This window comes from Haplochromis burtoni, unplaced genomic scaffold (genome assembly GCF_018398535.1).
Source record: "Haplochromis burtoni strain Fernald_Lab_line unplaced genomic scaffold, NCSU_Asbu1 Contig_451, whole genome shotgun sequence".
Classification (NCBI taxonomy): Eukaryota; Metazoa; Chordata; class Actinopteri; order Cichliformes; family Cichlidae; genus Haplochromis; species Haplochromis burtoni.
This window is the reverse complement of record NW_024582812.1, coordinates 279,423-298,108: the sequence shown is the minus strand read 5'-3', so window position 1 is coordinate 298,108 and position 18,686 is coordinate 279,423. Positions and strand designations below refer to the sequence as shown.

Here is an 18,686-nt window from a genome sequence, read left to right as displayed (position 1 = left end):
AGAGAGAGAGAGAGAGAGAGAGAGAGAGAGAGAGAGAGAGAGAGCCTTTGTTTGTTATGTTGAACCACAGCTGCCCTGGGTTGAGAAACGGGATGTGTGCAATGTACACTTGTAGCTGTTAAATATAAATGTGTGGGTGTCCCTTTGTTTCTGTGTAATGTAAGATACATTCACTAATGCATAAAGAGACAGCTATTACTTCACTGAGAGGCCCACAGGAGCAGATGACACTGTTTGCCCATCATCCTAATAAATAAGTTAGCATCCAAATTGCTTTAATAAACATTCTCCTTTTAGTTGTGCATTTGTTATGGTGGGAGGGGAGAATGTGAGCTAGACTAGCTGGCACTCTGCTTGCATCTGCACAAGGAGAAACACAAATATGCCATTACAGCTGAATGAGTGAAGTGAACGTACAGGTATAATAGTTTCTACAGGTGAGAGGATGGGGTAGGAAGCTTTCTGTTTACCCTGTTAGTTAATTTAATCTTCTTTTACACTTTTTCCCCCCACAAGTGATTTTTTTAAGTGCTTCGCATGCTGCAAAGTTCACCTCTCATTTATTGTAATTATGGGTTATATTCCTTGCATAGTTCAGCCTTATGTAGACATCATTTAAAGGTTATGTGGGCTGTAAAATGAAACTCCATTTTCATTCTTTTATTTTCTCTCTGCTTACTGTGTAGTTACACAGTAATATGCCTATAAATTAGAGGAGTTCTCTTTTCAGTGTGATTACAAAGCAAATGTTAGGTAAGGAGACTGTAACCTTATTAGTAAAATGTGTTTATGGATTAAATTGTCTTGGCCATCGATTTAATATTTTACATCCCCCAAAGTACTCTAATAAAATGGAATAAAATGTTACTACTCTTTTCATTAGGTGACATAGACAGTTGTTATGAATGCATTTAAAAATCCACTATTGCTTCAGTAAATATCACTGATATAACCAGATAGAAGGCAAATATTAAAAAGCTAAATAGATTTTATTAGAGATGCAGTGAAGCTGGTACAATAGAAGAGCCTGTTTTACTTTTACAATGCAAATCTCGTGAGCGTTATCACTTTAGTGCAGTTATGCTGCCAGCTAGGCTGCTGAGTATTTCAGTATTGCAATCTTCTGTGACTGCTTTGTGTGAATATTACCGGAATACATCTCAGTGCAGTGATGGAGGAGATATGCTTTAAGTTGCTTGTGGATTCTGAATTCTTGCCAGTGTTGCGGAGACACAGCCATCCAAACCTGCGGCCTCTCCCCTCAGTCATGTTCTCATTGGAGAGGAAGGATATACCCCACTTCCTAAAGCTCCACCCTGGCCCATGCTCTGTAGAGGAAGAGGGAGAAAATAAAACGAAGGGCCAAAAAACTCCTAGTGAAACCTTAGGGTGGGAACTAGCATGACCCTAACCCTCTATTTTGGAGAAGACAAAATGTACTTTTTTGGGGGGGAAATAGTTTTTGAAATGTCATTTAGAATGATTATTTTCTTGTCTTCTTGTTGCCAAGACCTGGGAGAACAATTAAACAATACATATCTGGATTGAATTGAAGGTTACTTTTAGGGTTGGGGTCATCACAGATGATGACTTGGACCTCAGAGGGGTCGAAGTCCTCATTCAAACAAAACTTGCCACAAATAAAGAGGTCAGGAAATCACTGATGCAGTTTTCATTTGCTGACTAAATGACTTCTGTAGTAACTCTGGGCCTTAACTTGTTCTGTCAAAAACTAGAATACTAGGAGCATTAAGGATGTTAAAGCAGAAAGAAAACTACATTTCCTGTTCTGTTGAAGGCATTTGAATGGGAAATCAATGACACTTCTTTGGGGTTGTGATATATTTTCTGCCCTACAGTGACATAAGAGTAACACGTGACAAAGTGGTGAAGCACACCTCTTTCTTGTCGTTTATGGACTGCTGGTCAATAGGTTTAAGAAAAAAAAAAGTATGTTCTCTGTTCTGCATTTTCTTCTATTTTATGTTTAGTTTTATGTTTTGCAAGAGTTGTTTGTCACTTAATTCACTTCTGTGAGGAAACAGTAACTGCTAAAGGACTGGATGTTGCCATTACTATGTACAGTGTCTCCTTCAGGCATGCAAAGGACAACGGGGATGGAGGAACAGTAGAAATGGCAGAGCAGGAAGCATACCGAGGAGGCCAGGAAATAGGAAGTACAAGCAGGAATAAAAGCAGTTGAAGTAGTCAGAGGGAAATTCTGTCTCATGGTCTTAAGGATTCCCGTAATTCCTCTGGAGTCCTTGAAAGAAACCTAGAATTAGCCTCTCCCAAATATCCGTTAAAAGGAATATATCAGCGTTGCTATCAACACTACACAGATCATTTGAAAGAGAAAAAAAAAAAAAAAAAAAAAAAAAAAAAAAACACTACACAGATGCACACCAAGAAAGACGACAGATTTTCCAGATGCTAGAACAAATAGCAATAAGCTACTTGTTCCAAACCTATCCCCAAGGTAAAGTCTACTAAGGTATAGATGTCTCAACTCAAGCAAGCAAGAGTCGAAATGAAAGTAAAAGAATTACAGAGAAAGAGAGACACCTCTCCCATGTTTGTACATTGTTAGTTTCTTAGCTTAAGATAAACTGGAGAAGCAGTGACATCAAAAACTCACTAGCATAATATATTTCATGTGATTCATTTCCTGTGTACTTCCAATTTTCTGTAAAGACAAGATAATGAAACTAATCATCTACTGACTGAAGCTTTAAATTTAGTGTAAGGAGGAGTGTGGTACACTATATATAATGAAAAGTAACAGTCCCTTTAAAATCTAACAAAACAACAGTAAATAAATAATAACATAGTGCTAAATACACCCAAACCAGTGGAGTGGCTGTGTTTAATGAGTTGAGTTACATTTCACTGAGCACAGCTGTATGCCTTTTGCTTTAAAGTCACCTTATAGTTGTTGCTTTCAATGTTTAGCTCTCCCTCCAGTGCAGAAATAACTCTATTGGACAAAATTGGGAGGTTAAATGAAAACAAAGAAGAAGAAAAAAAGAAAGAAAAATCACAACAACAACAAAACACCATGTGCTGCAAGGTCAGAGCGAGTCCCCCTCCCACGTAGGCAGGAAGTGTCAAGCACAAATTGTCTGTGGGCGCTGCCCATCAGCAACAGGAAGAACAAAGTGCAAACCAGCAATGACGCCACACTCCTCACATCATAGGATGATGGATTATTTTATTTGAACACCTTGGAGACAGTACAGCCACCCTGAACTTTCTATTTCACTTCACAATGGTGGCAACAATGCTAGCCTAAAATTAAGAGCTGTTTCCATACTGTTCAAAAAAGGAGTAGGATCCTGTAATTACTTTTAAAATATACATTTAGTGGGCTTTTAATCTTCTAAATTGTCATTATAAGGCAAATTTTAGATGAGCTCTGTATCTTTCCACTTCTCCTGCCACACTAAGGACATCTCGACAGACCAAAAATCCATTGACCCAACCATAAAAACAGCAAGGGTTCATTTTCACAGCAAATATCTACTCGCAGAGCATCCTGGTAATAGCCAAGTGAAAACACTCCAGACAGCTTCAGTCAAAGGTAATCCATCATACGCTGAATAAATCTTGTATCACGTGCAGCACATTTCCTGGCTACATTTCCTACTTTAAAACAGAAAAGTGTGCAGGGTGAATTTTCTTTAATGTGAATGTATTCACACTTGGCAACCATTTAGATGCACATCAGCAAAATATACTGTACTAGATGTATGGCTATGAAGATAACTCATAGCACTCACAGGCACAAAAACACACCCACACTTGCTGGCATCCCACAGTATAGCAGGACAACACTGTTTTGTTGAGTGTATATAGAGTCTAATTATATTGTGAGCAGTGGCGATAAATCACTGGAGTCTTAATCAAAGCACTAGAACAGAGAGAGTCATCAATCACCTACAACAGCACAACACAACATCAGCCTGAAGCCTCTCCTTGTCTTCTTGGCTGGCAGCCCTGCTTTGCGCCTAACTAGGGCCATATCGCTGTGACACATTATCATTAGCACAATCAACTCTACTTTGGATGTCCTGACAGAAAGCAATCAGATGGCAAATGGATATGAGATATATGGAGCTATAAAGCTGACAAACTCTGATTCCCATGTCAATGCATGCAGAGGAGAAAGCAAAAGATCTCTTTCCCTGTTTTCTGGGGAGTGCACGCAGCTCCTCTGAGGTTCTTCTTCCGAGCAAGGTGTCATTGTTTTGATAGCCTGCCACGATCTAGTGAAGGCCTGCTTAATTCTGATCTCTTCGGTCTTTGCATGAACCTTAACTGCAGTTGGCTGTGATGGATCGCCAAGAGTAGGGTCACCTCAAAAGCACAGTAGTGACATTCAAAATGTCCCAGCTTAAGGTGGGGGAGTGACAGATGGCATTTCAATGGAATCTATAAAAATGTGTCAGCACCAGAAGATTTTGACTTTGCCCTACTTTTCAACTAGTGTACATCTAAAATAACAATACAGGGAAAGCCAACAGAGCTGACACTGCTGCAGTCTGGAGCATACCTAACACCTTAATAAAGTGCCCAGGAGCAAGAGTGTGATTGAGACCCACGGCAATGGGTTTCAGTCATAACCAAACTGGTTTTCAAGTGTCTTCTGGGATTGTATTTCCTTTTTTTGATGAAATGTTATCACATCATTCTGCTGTTTAACATGAGAGCATGTCCGAGGTTAAATGAAAGAGGACAAGGCGGATAGCACAAATCGAGAGAGAGAGAAGGGCTGAGATGGTGGGCAGTCAGCTATGAAGGACATGGCCACAGCAGTTATTTTTAGTAATCAGTTTTCAGAGGCTGTCATTCGGAACACCTCATTAAAAATCAGTTTGTTAAAAAACCCTCCAAAAAACACCACCACATTCAAATCAAAGAAACTCTGAGGCTCGTGTCCTGCGCACATATGAGCACACACCCCAGCATCAAATATTATGAGCTCATAAGGTTATCAGCTATCAGCGCATACATTAGCAGACTGCTGGTGACCTCTGTAGGAGACACCTTTTCCACATTTGCTTTAATTTTAGAGGCGGTGTAGACAGGTGGATTAATTGTGTCCACAAACCCACAGGCACCATCTTAAAATGCAAAGAGGCCAATCCAAGGTTTATTAATCATTCGATAATAAGAGATTCATTAACACGATTTGGATACATTAAATCAGATGCTTAAGGTAGATGCCCTTAAGTAACATAATACCAAGATTTAAATTTCCTGTCTCATCACTGCAGAGTGGAAAACAACTCAAAGCAACAAATTAATTACTTTTTATGTAGGGTAGTAGAAATGCAGAAGAAAGGGTGCTGCATATTTTAGGACTTTATTTCTCATTCAGTTACTTTGCATCCACTGCGGACGATAAGATTAATTCATCAGATAGTTTTATTCCATTCGAGCAGGCCATTTCGCTCTTTAATGCTCATTAACTGGTTTTATAGATGATTGCTAGTTGCGGGGCTAAAGCACATAAACCGGAGCAATTATCAGGTAATTACTAGTATAGACTTTATTTAACTCTCAGTGCCATTGTTAAACTCCAGTGCCCCACGGTGATGTAGAAAAGTTACACTAAGATTGCATGAAAAGTATCAGCATTCGAACAACTGTGCTAAATACGATCGCTAAAAATTGATTTCAGTGATATACAGCGACGAGAGTCTAAAGTAAGCGTGCACAAATATACTTCTTTAATCATTTGGCACTAACAAAAATAACTTGTTTTATGAATGAATGAAAAAAGATTCATACTGGATACTTCACTGTGGTCCAGTGTTATAAAAGCTTTAAATCATTATCCTGTTAAGCGATAGAGCCCTCTAGCTGTATGTTTCTCCCCATATGTGTCTCAATAATCTCCTGATTTTATCCTGCAAGGTGCCCTATGGCACACACAGCAAAGCATCCCCATAAGACAACTGAGCCGCCTCATAGATCACAGAGGGCAGGGCGTGATGCTCCTTAAAAGCTTAATTCTCTCCTGTGAACATGATGACACTTACTTTTTGTTTCTTCTGTTTGAAAAGCAGCTGCTCAGTAAGGATTTTAGAAAAGTAGAGTTTTTGTAATGTCTCCCTTTCAAAAGTGGGCTTTTCCTGTTGTATTCAGAAAGGGGCGCACAGTACAGTCAGGGTGTTTTGATCTTGGAGGTCAAGTAGTGTATGTTTTGAAGTTTTTGTTGTATTTTTTTCCTGTGTCAAATAGGCTACAGCCACATCTAAGGAGTTTAAATATGGTCCCATAAACTTCAATGTCATACAGAGATCAGATGTTAGCAGAAGAAATTGCAGCCTTTACCAAGACCATGCATGGCAATTATTTTCTTCCTTTTCTCTTGTTTTGTTTCTTGTCTCTGTTCACTCTGGTGAACACAAGAGCACAAACATTTTTTTTTTCATTTTAAATAGCCTGAATGACACAACACAAGATTGAGAATCCCTGTATTACAAAGCAAAGGCAATAACCTGCGTGAAATGTCACATTTCACGACATATTTGTGGAATACCCTTAAGCATTTAATCCTAACAGTTTTTTGTTGTTTCCTTGCATGCCCAGTTGACAGTATGATAGTGTTTAGCACAGATGTTTTAATTTCAACACTTATCAGGATGAACTGAGGACCACTTCAGTAAGGTATACGGTGTAAGGGTACTGTATTGAACCAATATGGACAGTATTGATACCAGTACTGGCATTGGTTTCAAATCGATGCTAGGTGATAGGATCGATACTTTGTTTTTATCAGTATGTATGAATGAATGAATGAATGAATGATGTCAAATAATTTCTTTGGAGGAGGGTGAAAATATATAAACATGCACAATTAAAAACGTCTGACTCGTTTTGTGTTGACTGTCACATCTATTTTATTTATAGCCTATTGCACATGTAAACAACAGATGATGAAACCTTGAAAAGCTGAAAGGTGTGTTTTGTTACATTTACTAATTATTGTGGACAGTAAAAACATTACAGTGGTTGATGGTCATTAAAATGTGTTCAGAATTTGAAAATGAATAATTCATCTCATAAATCACGGCACACTGCCCCCCGACCCGCTCTACTTAAGCATCGGTATTGCAAACACTGGCCCTTGATTTACTTGGTACTGGATCAATACTAAAATGTGCAGTATTGCCCAGCAATACAAGTTTGCGCTTGAAAACTGGTGACTTGTAAAGCCGTAAGGTAAATGCTACCATCTGTTGGAGCTTCGATGTAATTTCCGCCTTTATGACCGACTGTTGACAATGCAACCTTCACGATAATGGGAATATTGAAATTCCACCTAAATAATAAAATTACAACTAATTTAGCTTATATAGATTATATGCTCTACAGCCTCTAGCTGCGGGACACATTCATTCTAAAACTGTAAACCAGAACATTGTCAACAGAGACTTTTATCCGACAGTAACGCTATTGTTGGCTGACAGATTTCTTGTTTACTACTGCTAAATTGGACATTTGAAGTTACTCAAAGATGGCGGAGACGGACGAGCCGTAAGTAGCTGTCGAAGAAACAAGCAAGAAACCCCGAAAGATGCTTTCAAGTCACCTTAATCTGCGAAAGCACAGCATGAATCAACCTTCTTTTATTCTCTCTTTTTAGGGAGAAGAAAAGAAGGAGAGTAGTGGAGCTGACTGAGAAGTTAGTGATCAATTGATAGAACTGGCGCAAGGTTTGAGGTTAACATTAGGAGGAAGGTTAACATTAGCTAGACGAAGAGCTAAGCTAATGCTGGTTGTAAATGACACTTGTGAGTAGCTAGTTGACAGAAATATCCTGCCTAGTTGACAGTGAATAACTAACACGTCTGTATAGTGAATTAGTAGTGGTATTATTAATCTCTGTGCGAAGTCTGAGGTCTGTTGTACCTCCTCACTGTTGACATGTTAGCTATTCACTTAGCTTAGCTGCCGGCAGGCTGGGAGCTATTCAGGCAAGAGATATTACCCAAAATTCAGTGGGTCAGAAACGCCCACCCGTGAGACAGGCAGTTTTACTAAGATGTTTAAAGGGGACAAATTATGCTCACTTCCAACTCTTTGCTGACTCTTTTTAATCTTGGACTCTTTTCAAGAAGTTCATATTTTTTTTCATCTTATATTGGACCTTGGTGTAGCCCAGGCATTCTGTCCAAAGCCCTATAATCACTTTCAGCTAGCGCCCTTTAAGGGAGCTTTCATCTGATTGGCTGCTCTTCACAACTAGAAACTTTTAACTTGAGGTCGGTGGGGCTTTTGTGGTCACGGCCAAAGTTGTGTGCCTGAGATGACCATATAAGTAGAAACAAGCTTTTGAAACTGAAAGCTTTTGGCTCAAAGATTTGGCCATGTTTAATGTGAGCATCCGCTGTTGCAACAACTATGAAACGGCATAATAGAGCCGCTTTAAAAGAGTCATATATGTGAGAGAACCGAGGTTGATGTAGAGTAGAGTAGACATTAAAACATAAGGTAATGATGCCTACTTAGTTTCTTAAAAGTCATTTAATTTTCTGCTGTAAGTAGCGCTCTTCCTGTTAACATTAATCACAACATTGAGCATAGGATTTGGTTCTTTTCCATGCTGTACAATTTAAGTAGCGATAAACATTTTTATGTTATTGGGCCATATGTTGCCATGCATGCACTATTTAACATTTTTGTCAGAGATACTGTTGATAATGCATCCTAAACATGAATGTCATCCTTAGGATGTTGGTGGATGGAGACACTGGAAGCACCTCTGACTGGGATGACCGTTGGAACCATATCAAGAAGTTTTTGGAAAGATCAGGTCCATTCATGCATCCTGACTTTGAACCCAGCACAGAGGTAATATTTGCAGTGAGGAATCTGATACAGATATGTCATTTTTTCTGTCCTGTGGCATATTTGATATCTCTGATATGAAATGTATTCTCCTATTTTAGTCCTTGCAGTTTATGTTAGAAACCTGTAAAATCTTGGTCATTGGTGCTGGTGGTTTGGGATGTGAGCTGCTAAAAAACCTGGTATTATTATTATTATTATTATTATTATTATTATCATCATCATCATCATTTAAATGGTATAATTATAATTTCAGTGAATAGTTCATATTTAATTTTCATCTTTTTGTTCATCTTGTGGCTCAGGCCTTATCAGGCTTTCGCAACATTCATGTTGTCGACATGGACACCATTGATGTTTCCAACCTAAATCGACAGTTCCTCTTCAGGTGAGTAGAATCAGTCAGTTCTGTGTAAAGGCTGATCCTTACTGTGTTACGTTTTATCTTTGATTTTCACGTGTCTGTAATTTTCACTAGAGCTAAAGATGTAGGTCGACCCAAGGCGGATGTTGCTGCTGACTTTATAAACAGCCGTGTGCCTGGATGCTGTGTAATCCCGTATCCTTTTGATTGAGCAACTATTCTGAGAGTTCAAATGCTTTATCACGTTCACATGGCTAAAATTTTAACGTACAGTCATTGTGGACAAAATGTGAAGAATGTTCAGATATTACAGTTTAAGAATGCAAAGACACCATACTACTTTTCTGTGATGCGAACAATATGAAGTGAATATTGTGTTAAAACCCAAACCTTTCCTAAATGTTTTGTGCAGCTATTTTAAAAAGATTCAAGACTTAGATGAAACATTCTACAGACGTAAGTATCAACAGGGCAATCCATTACTGGCTTTTGTAATGTCTGAATGGATTTGCTCACTTGAGATTAATTTTGTTTCACATTAAATATCTCACTGCAGTTTAATTTATTTTTTTAAGTGTGTGCAACTTACTCTAAATGAAAAGCCATTGCACCCCTTAATAGAATAGAGAAACATAATTCACATGTCCACTTTCCTGTGATGTAAACCTGCTTCTTAATGATCTCACTTGCCATTAGCAATTTACTTGTTAACTATAGTTACTTGAAAAAGAAGGTTTTCACAGGACCCCACAAAATCCTATAAAAGTCCTTTGTGATATTCTTAAAAACCCAAGGACTACAGCAATGTTCCCTCTAATTTTTCATGTGTCTGAGCGGACACACAAACTCCCTGAGCAGTCCCTTGGACCACTGTGAGCAACATTAGACGTCTGCACTGTGGTCACGCCAGCATCAGATCCATCCAAGTTACATGGTTTATTAAAATAATCAAATGACAGCATTTACATTTATGTTAGACTACTTTTAATTAACCTCTTTAGCCCACTTACAATGAAAAATTTAAAAAAAGTCTTGTTCATGACCTGTGCAGCATGTTAACACTATTGGAAGTAAAAATAACTTGATCTCCAATTATGAAAACAAAACTTTCTTCTTTTTTTTATAAAGCTCTGACTTGTATTATGAGTATGAGTCTGTGGTCTGGGAGAGAGTCCTGTAACTCTGTCTGTAGAATACAGTATATAATCACCAATGTTGGGCAATTAATTATATAGTTACTTCTTTAAAAAAGTAACTGAGTTTTGCAACAAAGTTTTTTACAGCTGTTTACCTAAAAATGCAGCCAAGGCGTTTTTTTTAAATAAACATTTCAAACTATTTACAGCAGCGGTCCCCAACCCCCGGGCATCGGCCGGTACCGGTCCGTGAGTCGTTTGGTACCGGGCCGCGAGAGTTGAGGCTCAGGTGTGAAATGTATGGTTTTCAGGGTTTTTATCGGTTTTCAGCGTTATTTTGTTATCGTTTTTATCGTTAACTCGGTTTTCCTGGGTCTTTTCACGTGTGTTATGAATAAATCTTCTTTTTTTTCGGTACCGGTACTAGTTTTATTTTGTTGTATTTATCCGCGACACCTTAAAGGCCGGTCCGTGAAAATATTGTCGGGCATAACCGGTCCGTTGAAAACATTTCAAACTATTTACAGAACAATCAGCTGTTCTGCATCAAATTTGATGCCACACAAATTATTTGTGCCACTCCAAAAAATAATTTCTGTCCACTATGAGATAAAGGAGAACAACAGCCTGATACCTGCAGGCCTGACAACAGGAGATGTATCACTGCTGTAACACCTGTAACATTCAGCAGTCGCCTCATTGTTCTGACACACACAACAAAACTATTGACTACTTATCATGTATCTTATATATGTACAATATAAGAGTGTATGCATATTACTGAATGTGTATACTAATATGTATATCTACTTGTGTATATGTGTGTGTGTGTGTGTGTGTGTGTGTGTATACATATTTTACAAATTAAATAGAGTCAACAATAAATAAAATATATAAAAATATACAGAGTTGAGACATGTGCAAAACAGTGGCATTACTGTACAGTATGGAGTGCATAATGTTGAAGTTCCAGTAGTGGAGGTGAGGTGTCTATGACGTGTTCAGCAGTCTGATGGCCTGGTGGAAGAAGCTGTCTCTCAGTCTGCTGGTACGGGACCGGATGCTGCAGAACCTCCTTCCTGATGGAAGTAGTCTGAACAGTTTATGGCTGGGGTGACTGGAGTCCTTGATGATCCTCCCCGCTTTCCTCAGGCACCGCTTCCTGTAGATGTCTTGGAGGGAGGGAAGCTCACCTCCAATTATCCGTTCAGAGCACCGCACTACTCTCTGGAGAGCTTTGCGGTTGTAGGCGGTGCTGTTGCCATACCAGGTGGTGATGCATCCAGTGAGGATGCTCTCAATGGCACAGTGATAGAAGGTCCTGAGGATGCGGGGGCTCATGCCGAATCTTTTCAGTCTCCTGAGAAAGAAGAGGCGCTGCTGCGCCTTCTTCACTGTTTTGTTTGTGTGTACTGACCACGTAAGATCCTCAGCCAGATGTACACCAAGGAACCGGAAGCTGCTCACTCTCTCCACACCAGCGCCAGTGATGGGGGTGGTGTACTTCTCTGCACCTCTGGAAGTCCACTATCAACTCCTTTGTCTTTGTGACGTTGAGTGTGAGATGGTTGTCTTGACACCAGTGGGTCAGGGCGCTGACCTCCTCCCTGTAGGCCGTCTCATTACCTTTGGTGATAAGACCCACCACTGTAGTGTCGTCTGCAAACTTCACAATGATGTTGGAGTTGTTAGTGGCTGTGCAGTCGTAGGTGTAGAGTGAGTACAGGAGAGGGCTCAGTACACACCCCTGTGGAGCACCAGTGTTCAGTGTGATGGGGGATGAGGTGAAATGCCCAGTCTGACCACTTGGCGTCTGTCAGACAGGAAATTAAGGATCCAGTTGCAGAGGGAGCTGCTCAGTCCTAGATCCTGCAGTTTCCTGTCCAGCTTCGAGGGAACGATGGTGTTGAATGCTGAGCTGTAATCTACAAACAGCATTCTCACATACGTGTCTCTCTTCTCCAGGTGTGAGAGGGCAGTGTGTAGTGTCAGGGCTATGGCATCATCAGTGGACCTGTTGTGGCGGTATGCAAATTGTAGATGGTCCAGTGAGTCGGGTAGTGCAGAGTAGTTAGTTTTTCACAGAACTCTATAGAATCCATAAACTTGATACACCACTTTTTGATACCTCCACTTTTTTGACATTTTCTTCACAAAATTTGAATAAAAAAAAACAATTAGATTAGAAAACATAGAAAATTGGATTTGACTTTGTCCCTCTTTCTATCTTTACCTAGAATTCCATATAATTGTGTGTGGATTGGACTCTATTGTGGCGAGGAGGTGGATGAATGGTATGCTGGTAAGTTAAATCTTTTTATTGTGATCTTTAACATGATCTGTTTAGCTTTGCACAGTTGAAAAATGACTGGATTTCTATCTGTAAGATAATGCTAGCTAAAAGGAACATATTTTAAATGTAAACTCTGTGTTTCTGTTTTTTTTGTAGCTATCTTTGCTGGTGTATGAAGATGGTGTCTTAGATCCATCATCCATCATCCCTCTGATTGATGGTGGGACTGAAGGCTTTAAAGGCAATGCCAGAGTCATTTTCCCTGGCATGACAGCCTGCATTGACTGCACCCTTGAGCTTTACCCTCCCCAGGTAAGGTAGCAGATGTTTGTCTAAAATAATGATCATAGCCATGAGTTAATTATCTTTCAGAACCAGATCCCAGTCAGTTTTTCAGTGCTAACCCCAATCTGTGTCTGTAGATCAACTTCCCCATGTGTACAATAGCCTCAATGCCTCGTCTGCCAGAACATTGCATTGAGTACGTGCGAATATTACTATGGCCAAAAGAGATGCCCTTTGGAGGTAGGAAGTCATACCATATTAGCGGTATTATTTTTTTTTTTCCAATAATAATTACAATTATGAGGTAGTCAAACATTTGAACAGAAAGTATGTTTCAATTTTTGTTTATTTTATTATTTTTTGTTTGTTTTAATGTGGATTAGATGACGTGTCTCTGGATGGAGATGACCCAGAACACATCCAGTGGGTGTACCAGAAATCTCTGGAGAGGGCAGCAGAGTTCAGCATAACAGGAGTCACATATAGACTAACACAGGGTGAGCTTGCATAAATAGCATTTCTGTGGCCATGAGGTGACTGTTACTTTTCTAGCTACTCCTGTGGAAGATGAGCCAAGTAATATAAAACACAGCAAGTTGATGGTGCTTTCAAACTCTTATCTTATTTTGTGTCAGTAAAACATTAAAACACTCCCTAAAGTTCATTCAGATCAGATGATTTGTACAGCTTTTCTTTCTTTTGCCCAAACTGCATTTTCCTCTTTGTTTTCTTTCATGATTAGAGATATAAAAAACTAATTGGCTTTAAATGTTTCAGGGGTTGTTAAGAGGATAATCCCTGCTGTAGCATCCACAAATGCTGCCATTGCTGGTAAGTAGCTAACACTGAATAAATGTAAGACCTGTGGACCTGATTCCTCTATGAACGATTATAAAAGTTAATCATTCACTCGTAGTGCTCTGTAAATAGCATTCGTTTTTTCTCTGCTTTATTCGATGCAGCTGCTTGTGCAACTGAGGTTTTCAAAATAGCATCAAGGTGAGTTTGCAGGTTGTTTGCCACATGTCAAAATGTGTTTAAAAACTGAATGCATATTTCACAGTTTCTAACAACATTGCTATTACCTTTTTGCATGCAGTGCATATTTACCTCTGAATAATTACATGGTCTTCAATGATGTTGACGGCCTGTACACCTACACCTTTGAAGCCGAAAGGAAGGTTTGTGTCTGACTCGCATCTGTTAGTTCATGACAGACTTGCCTGTTTGGATAATGCGTGCATGTTTGTGGTTATTACTCTTATTACAGGAAAACTGTTCAGCTTGCAGCCAAGTACCTTCGGACCTACACTTTTCGCCATCTTCCAAACTCCAGGAGGTGTTGGACTACCTGACTGAGAGCACCTCCCTGTACGTTTACCTCACTTACTGTGATGCCCTAATATTAGTTCCCACCTTGTTTGTATCACACTACCAGCTATATTCAATTTACTTTATGTTGCAATGCCTCCAACAACCAAATACAATGGATTTTTTTCAGACAAATGAAATCACCTGCCATAACAACAACGATGGATGGAAAGAATAAGACTTTATATTTACAGGTAATTAACCTCCCATTTAGTACAGTTTTGTATTCTAGTTCAATCTTTGAGCAATTTGAGGTGTTTTCTGGAGAAGTTCAAGTTTTGTTTGTAGCTGAAGTATTTTGTTTTACAGTCGGTTGCGTCCATTGAACAGAGGACGCGGCCTAATCTGGCCAAAACCCTGAAGGGTGTGTTGGTTTATTTACTGAAAATGTTTCCACATTGGTCAGATGAGTTCACTGTGAATATGCTGACTCACTTATGTTATGAACATGTTTTCCAGAGCTGGGGCTGGCTGACGGACAAGAGCTGGCTGTAGCTGATGTCACCACACCTCAGACTGTGTTGTTCAAACTCTGCTTTACCTCATGAGACAGAATCAAGCACCTCTGCAACTCATCTAAAAGCTACAACAGTTTACTGCTTATTCAGTCAAAATGTCAACCTAAATGTAACCTATTTAACTGTTCCAGTACAAGTATTGACTAAAGTTAACATTTTCCACTGAAAAGCCAAATCTTAGTTCAAACTTGGTTATGTTTTGGTGAATAATTGATGTCAGATTTCTGCATTAATATTTTGCTGGAGCCTATAGCATGTTCTGTGCAATGACAGATGCAAGGGTTATTGTTTTAAGATTACTTTGTACTTGTTTTACAAATTAATATTTATTTATTTCAACTCATTTTTTAGATGTTTAGCCACTGAAGTGGTAAAACACATCGACAATGATGATGTGTGAACTGGAATAAAATAATCTTTTTTTTGTTTGTTTTATTAAGTTTGTGTGCACTTAATGTGTGGCAGGAAGAGGAAAGACAAGTGGGTTTTTTTGTGATTTATTAATTAATTATCCAGTAATTCACACATCTATGTTCCTGAGGAAATACATTTTATACATTCATTTTAATATCTTCTATTCATTTAGACATTAAATTTGACTCTTGTTTGATAACTTAAAAGGAAAATGAAAAGAATAATTATAAACAAATATTTGTAAATGAACTATTAATTTATTAAATAAAAATCTTTTTTTTTAAAGAAAAACTGATTTTCAAAATCTTGAAAAAAAAGGAAAATAATGGATTCAAAATTTGAATTGGTAAAACCATATAAAACCACCTTTCCTCCACTTTTTTGATTTAGTGTCCTTTTCGTTCTAGGATCAAGGTCAGTCGCTGCCAAAGGTTCTTTTATTCATATTAACATATATTTTTAACAGTAGTGATTGCCTTTCACAATTACAAATATAATTCATTGGTATTTTCAGTGGTTCACCAGTTTGACTGTGTGTGTGGAGGTAGTCATATTGGAGAGAACACAAATGATCAGTGAGAGCTTTATCAGGTACCAGTACCTCTGAAATGGGAACAAAAGTGCTCAAAATACATAAATTCCCTGCTGTGACATTGCTGTAGGGTCAGTGAGTGACTGTTTCAAAAATAAAATAATAATAATGGATTGGATTTATATAGCACTTTTCAAGGCACCCAAAGCGCTTTACAATACCACTATTCATTCACTCTCACATTCACACACTGGTGGAGGCAAGCTACGGTTGTAACCACAGCTGCCCTGGGGCAGACTGACAGAAGCGAGGCTGCCATATCGCGCCATCGGCTCCTCTGGCCAACACCAGTAGGGTAAAGTGTCTTGCCCAAGGACACAACAACCAGGACAGAGAGCCCGGGGATCGAACCCGCGACCTTCCGGTTACAGATACGCTTCCCAACCGTATCTGTAACCCCCTGAGCCACGGTCGCCCCAATAAAACAATGCTCCCTTAGAATTTTGTAATTCTGATCTCAGTGACTACTATAACTTTATAATGGGACAGCAGCATATCTGCTAGAGATTAAAACTGATCTCAGAGGTTGACCTCAACCCCCTAGAGGTAAGACCACTCTGCTGATAGGATAGAACTATTGTTACCACACTATAAAAAACAACAACAAAAATCCAGTACAAGGTCATAAATTAATGTGAAGGCTTTTTTTTGTATTATTTAGAGTTATTTTTCTGTATTTCTTAACTACTAAAATGAATTGTTGGAGCAAGAACCCCAAAAGAGGGGAGGGGGGCATTTACATTGTAGATTCTCTTTAAAGGCATCAAAATTATGTAATAAACAAAAAAAATGTGATATAACCCAAAACATGCTTTGTATTTTAGATTGTTCAGAACAGCCACCTTTTCTTTGATTACTGCTTTGCACACTCTTGGCATTCTCTCACTGAGCTTCATGAGGCAGTCACCTGAAATGGTTTTCCAATAGTCTTGAAGGAGTCTCAAGGTGCTGAGCACTTGTCAGCCCTTTTGCCTTCACTCTGCTGTCCATCTCATCCCAAACCATCTCAATTGGGTTTAGGTCACGGGACTGTGGAGGCCAGCCCATCTAGCAGAGCACTCCATCACTCTCCTTCTTGGTCAGTTAACCCTTACAGAGCATGGAGGTTGTATTTATATCCCACTACTGTTTTGAAATCTCGCGACTCAAATCTCATCTATATTGTCCTAGTAAGGCTACCAGAGGGGGCGGCCATGGGAGGACTCTTTAGGACAGGCTATGCTACTGAGTATTGCTATAGCCATGTACGCTCCTGCTACGGTTCAATAAAGCAAGTGGTGTTGAAGATACCCCATGTCTTATTACTTCATATCATGACAGCTACTATACGTCATTAACCTTTCTCTTCTATAACTAATAGGGTGTGGTTTGTCCTGTCTCTGTATGTTTTCCTTTTTCACATCTTGTTCCATTAACAGCCCCAGTTGGACCCAGCAGAAGGCTGCCCCTCCCTGAGCCTGGTTGTGCAGGAGGTTTCTTCCTGTTAAACTGAGGTTTTTCTTCCCTGGTCTTGCTAATTGCTTGCTCACAGGGGATCATTTGATTGTTGGAGCTTTTGTCTTGAGAACTGTAGTTGGAAATTATTGGCTATATGTGGTTTATATGAAAAACTGAATAAAATTTAAGGTAATTTGAACATAACTTGTAACCGAACTTCAGTTGTCTAATCCAACAGACATACAGCACGATAAAATAAATAAGATGCTACCAAATCAACCAAATATTCAGTTGAGGACTGACTATTTTGAGTCTCCTTTCTGATTCGTTTTCTTGATTGTGGATTATAACCTGTTCATTTGACTGATTATACAATTTGCCATGTCTTTACTTGTCCAGGTCTGAATATAACACTGGCGTCAATGTTTTGGTGTGGTAGCATCTCCAGTGATACGATGAAAAAAGAAATACTTCAAAACCAAGAGGAAAAATTGGAGAAGCACTAATGTTAGGGGTTTTGTTACTATCTAAATTCTCCTGTCCTCTTTTTCTGGCATGCTGAAGCGTCCTCCGTCTGACTATGAACCTATACGTAACCAAATGTATCCCGTAGCATGACAGTAAATCTGTTTTCCTAAACTGCAGGGATCAGGCTCAACAAAACCATGCACCTTCTTCCTGTTAGGCGTTAGCTGTGTTAGCTGCTCAATTAAAAGAAAAGAAAATGACAGATAAACCGAAACAAAACAAAGAAAAATGTATAAATTCTACTAGATTTGCTTCTTTCAAACAGGTGGAGCCTAGGTGTCTAAATCTTCGAAAACCTCTCCTGCAATGTCAACATCTCCACCCAACTCAAAAAGCCATCAACAGCAGTTACTTACTGAGGTCCCCCTCACATCCAAAATCTACCAGAGGAGCAGGCCAGCAGGCGTTCTATTCATTTTTTTTAATCTAATCATTTTTATGTTGTTTATATATAAATGTTAACACAAAAGCTGTTAATGTTTTTTATATGGTTCCATCTCTAATTAGATCACCCGTATTTGTGGTGCGAAGCCAATTTACACTTGATATTAAACATCTTTGTAATTTTCTCTTTTTGGATGAGGTGGAAACAACTAGAAAATGTGTTATATAGATGCACACTGTTGTTGCTCATTTCCTAGAAGTTAATTAATATTAATGTATGGTTTGCACCACTTAACCAAACTCAAAACCATGACCCCAATTACTGCTCCAACAGTTCAGATGATCAGCTGGGTATTAAACATGGCAGGTGCTTGATAAATGGATCAGAATCAGGTGTTTTAGAGCAGTTAAGCACCTAAAACCTAAAACAAGCAGTCTCAAATACCAAAGTTTAGAGGCACTACTTTATCAGTATTGCCCTAAGAAAGGTGATTTAACTGCATAG

General features: G+C 39.0%; 1 protein-coding gene across 3 annotated transcripts; it reads left to right on the top strand.

The window, feature by feature from the left end:
• The first annotated feature begins 7,443 nt into the window (after positions 1-7,443).
• Positions 7,444-15,265, top strand: uba3 (ubiquitin-like modifier activating enzyme 3). Of its 3 annotated transcripts, XM_005945463.3 has the most exons (18): positions 7,502-7,545; positions 7,655-7,693; positions 8,742-8,862; positions 8,961-9,041; positions 9,165-9,247; positions 9,338-9,418; positions 9,636-9,679; positions 12,597-12,661; positions 12,809-12,964; positions 13,075-13,177; positions 13,321-13,434; positions 13,715-13,768; positions 13,900-13,936; positions 14,037-14,118; positions 14,208-14,308; positions 14,439-14,502; positions 14,618-14,672; positions 14,768-15,265. In XM_005945463.3, exons 1-18 carry the CDS (start codon positions 7,526-7,528, stop codon positions 14,854-14,856), a joined length of 1,389 nt encoding a protein of 462 aa, XP_005945525.1. In that variant the 5' UTR covers positions 7,502-7,525; the 3' UTR covers positions 14,857-15,265. The 3 variants fall into 3 exon arrangements, with proteins under 3 accessions (XP_005945526.1, XP_005945525.1, XP_014196590.1); XM_005945464.3 differs by lacking the exon at positions 7,655-7,693 and having other exon boundaries at positions 7,444-7,545; XM_014341104.2 differs by lacking the exon at positions 14,618-14,672.
• The last annotated feature ends 3,421 nt before the right edge of the window (positions 15,266-18,686 follow it).

Coding starts and splice junctions, on each gene's coding strand:
- uba3 (XM_005945463.3), top strand. CDS start 7,526: ATGGCGGAGACGGACGAGCC. Junction 9,419..9,635: donor CCTGGATGCTGTGTAATCCC/GTATCCTTTTGA, acceptor TGTTTTGTGCAG/CTATTTTAAAAAGATTCAAG. Junction 12,965..13,074: donor TTGAGCTTTACCCTCCCCAG/GTAAGGTAGCAG, acceptor CTGTGTCTGTAG/ATCAACTTCCCCATGTGTAC.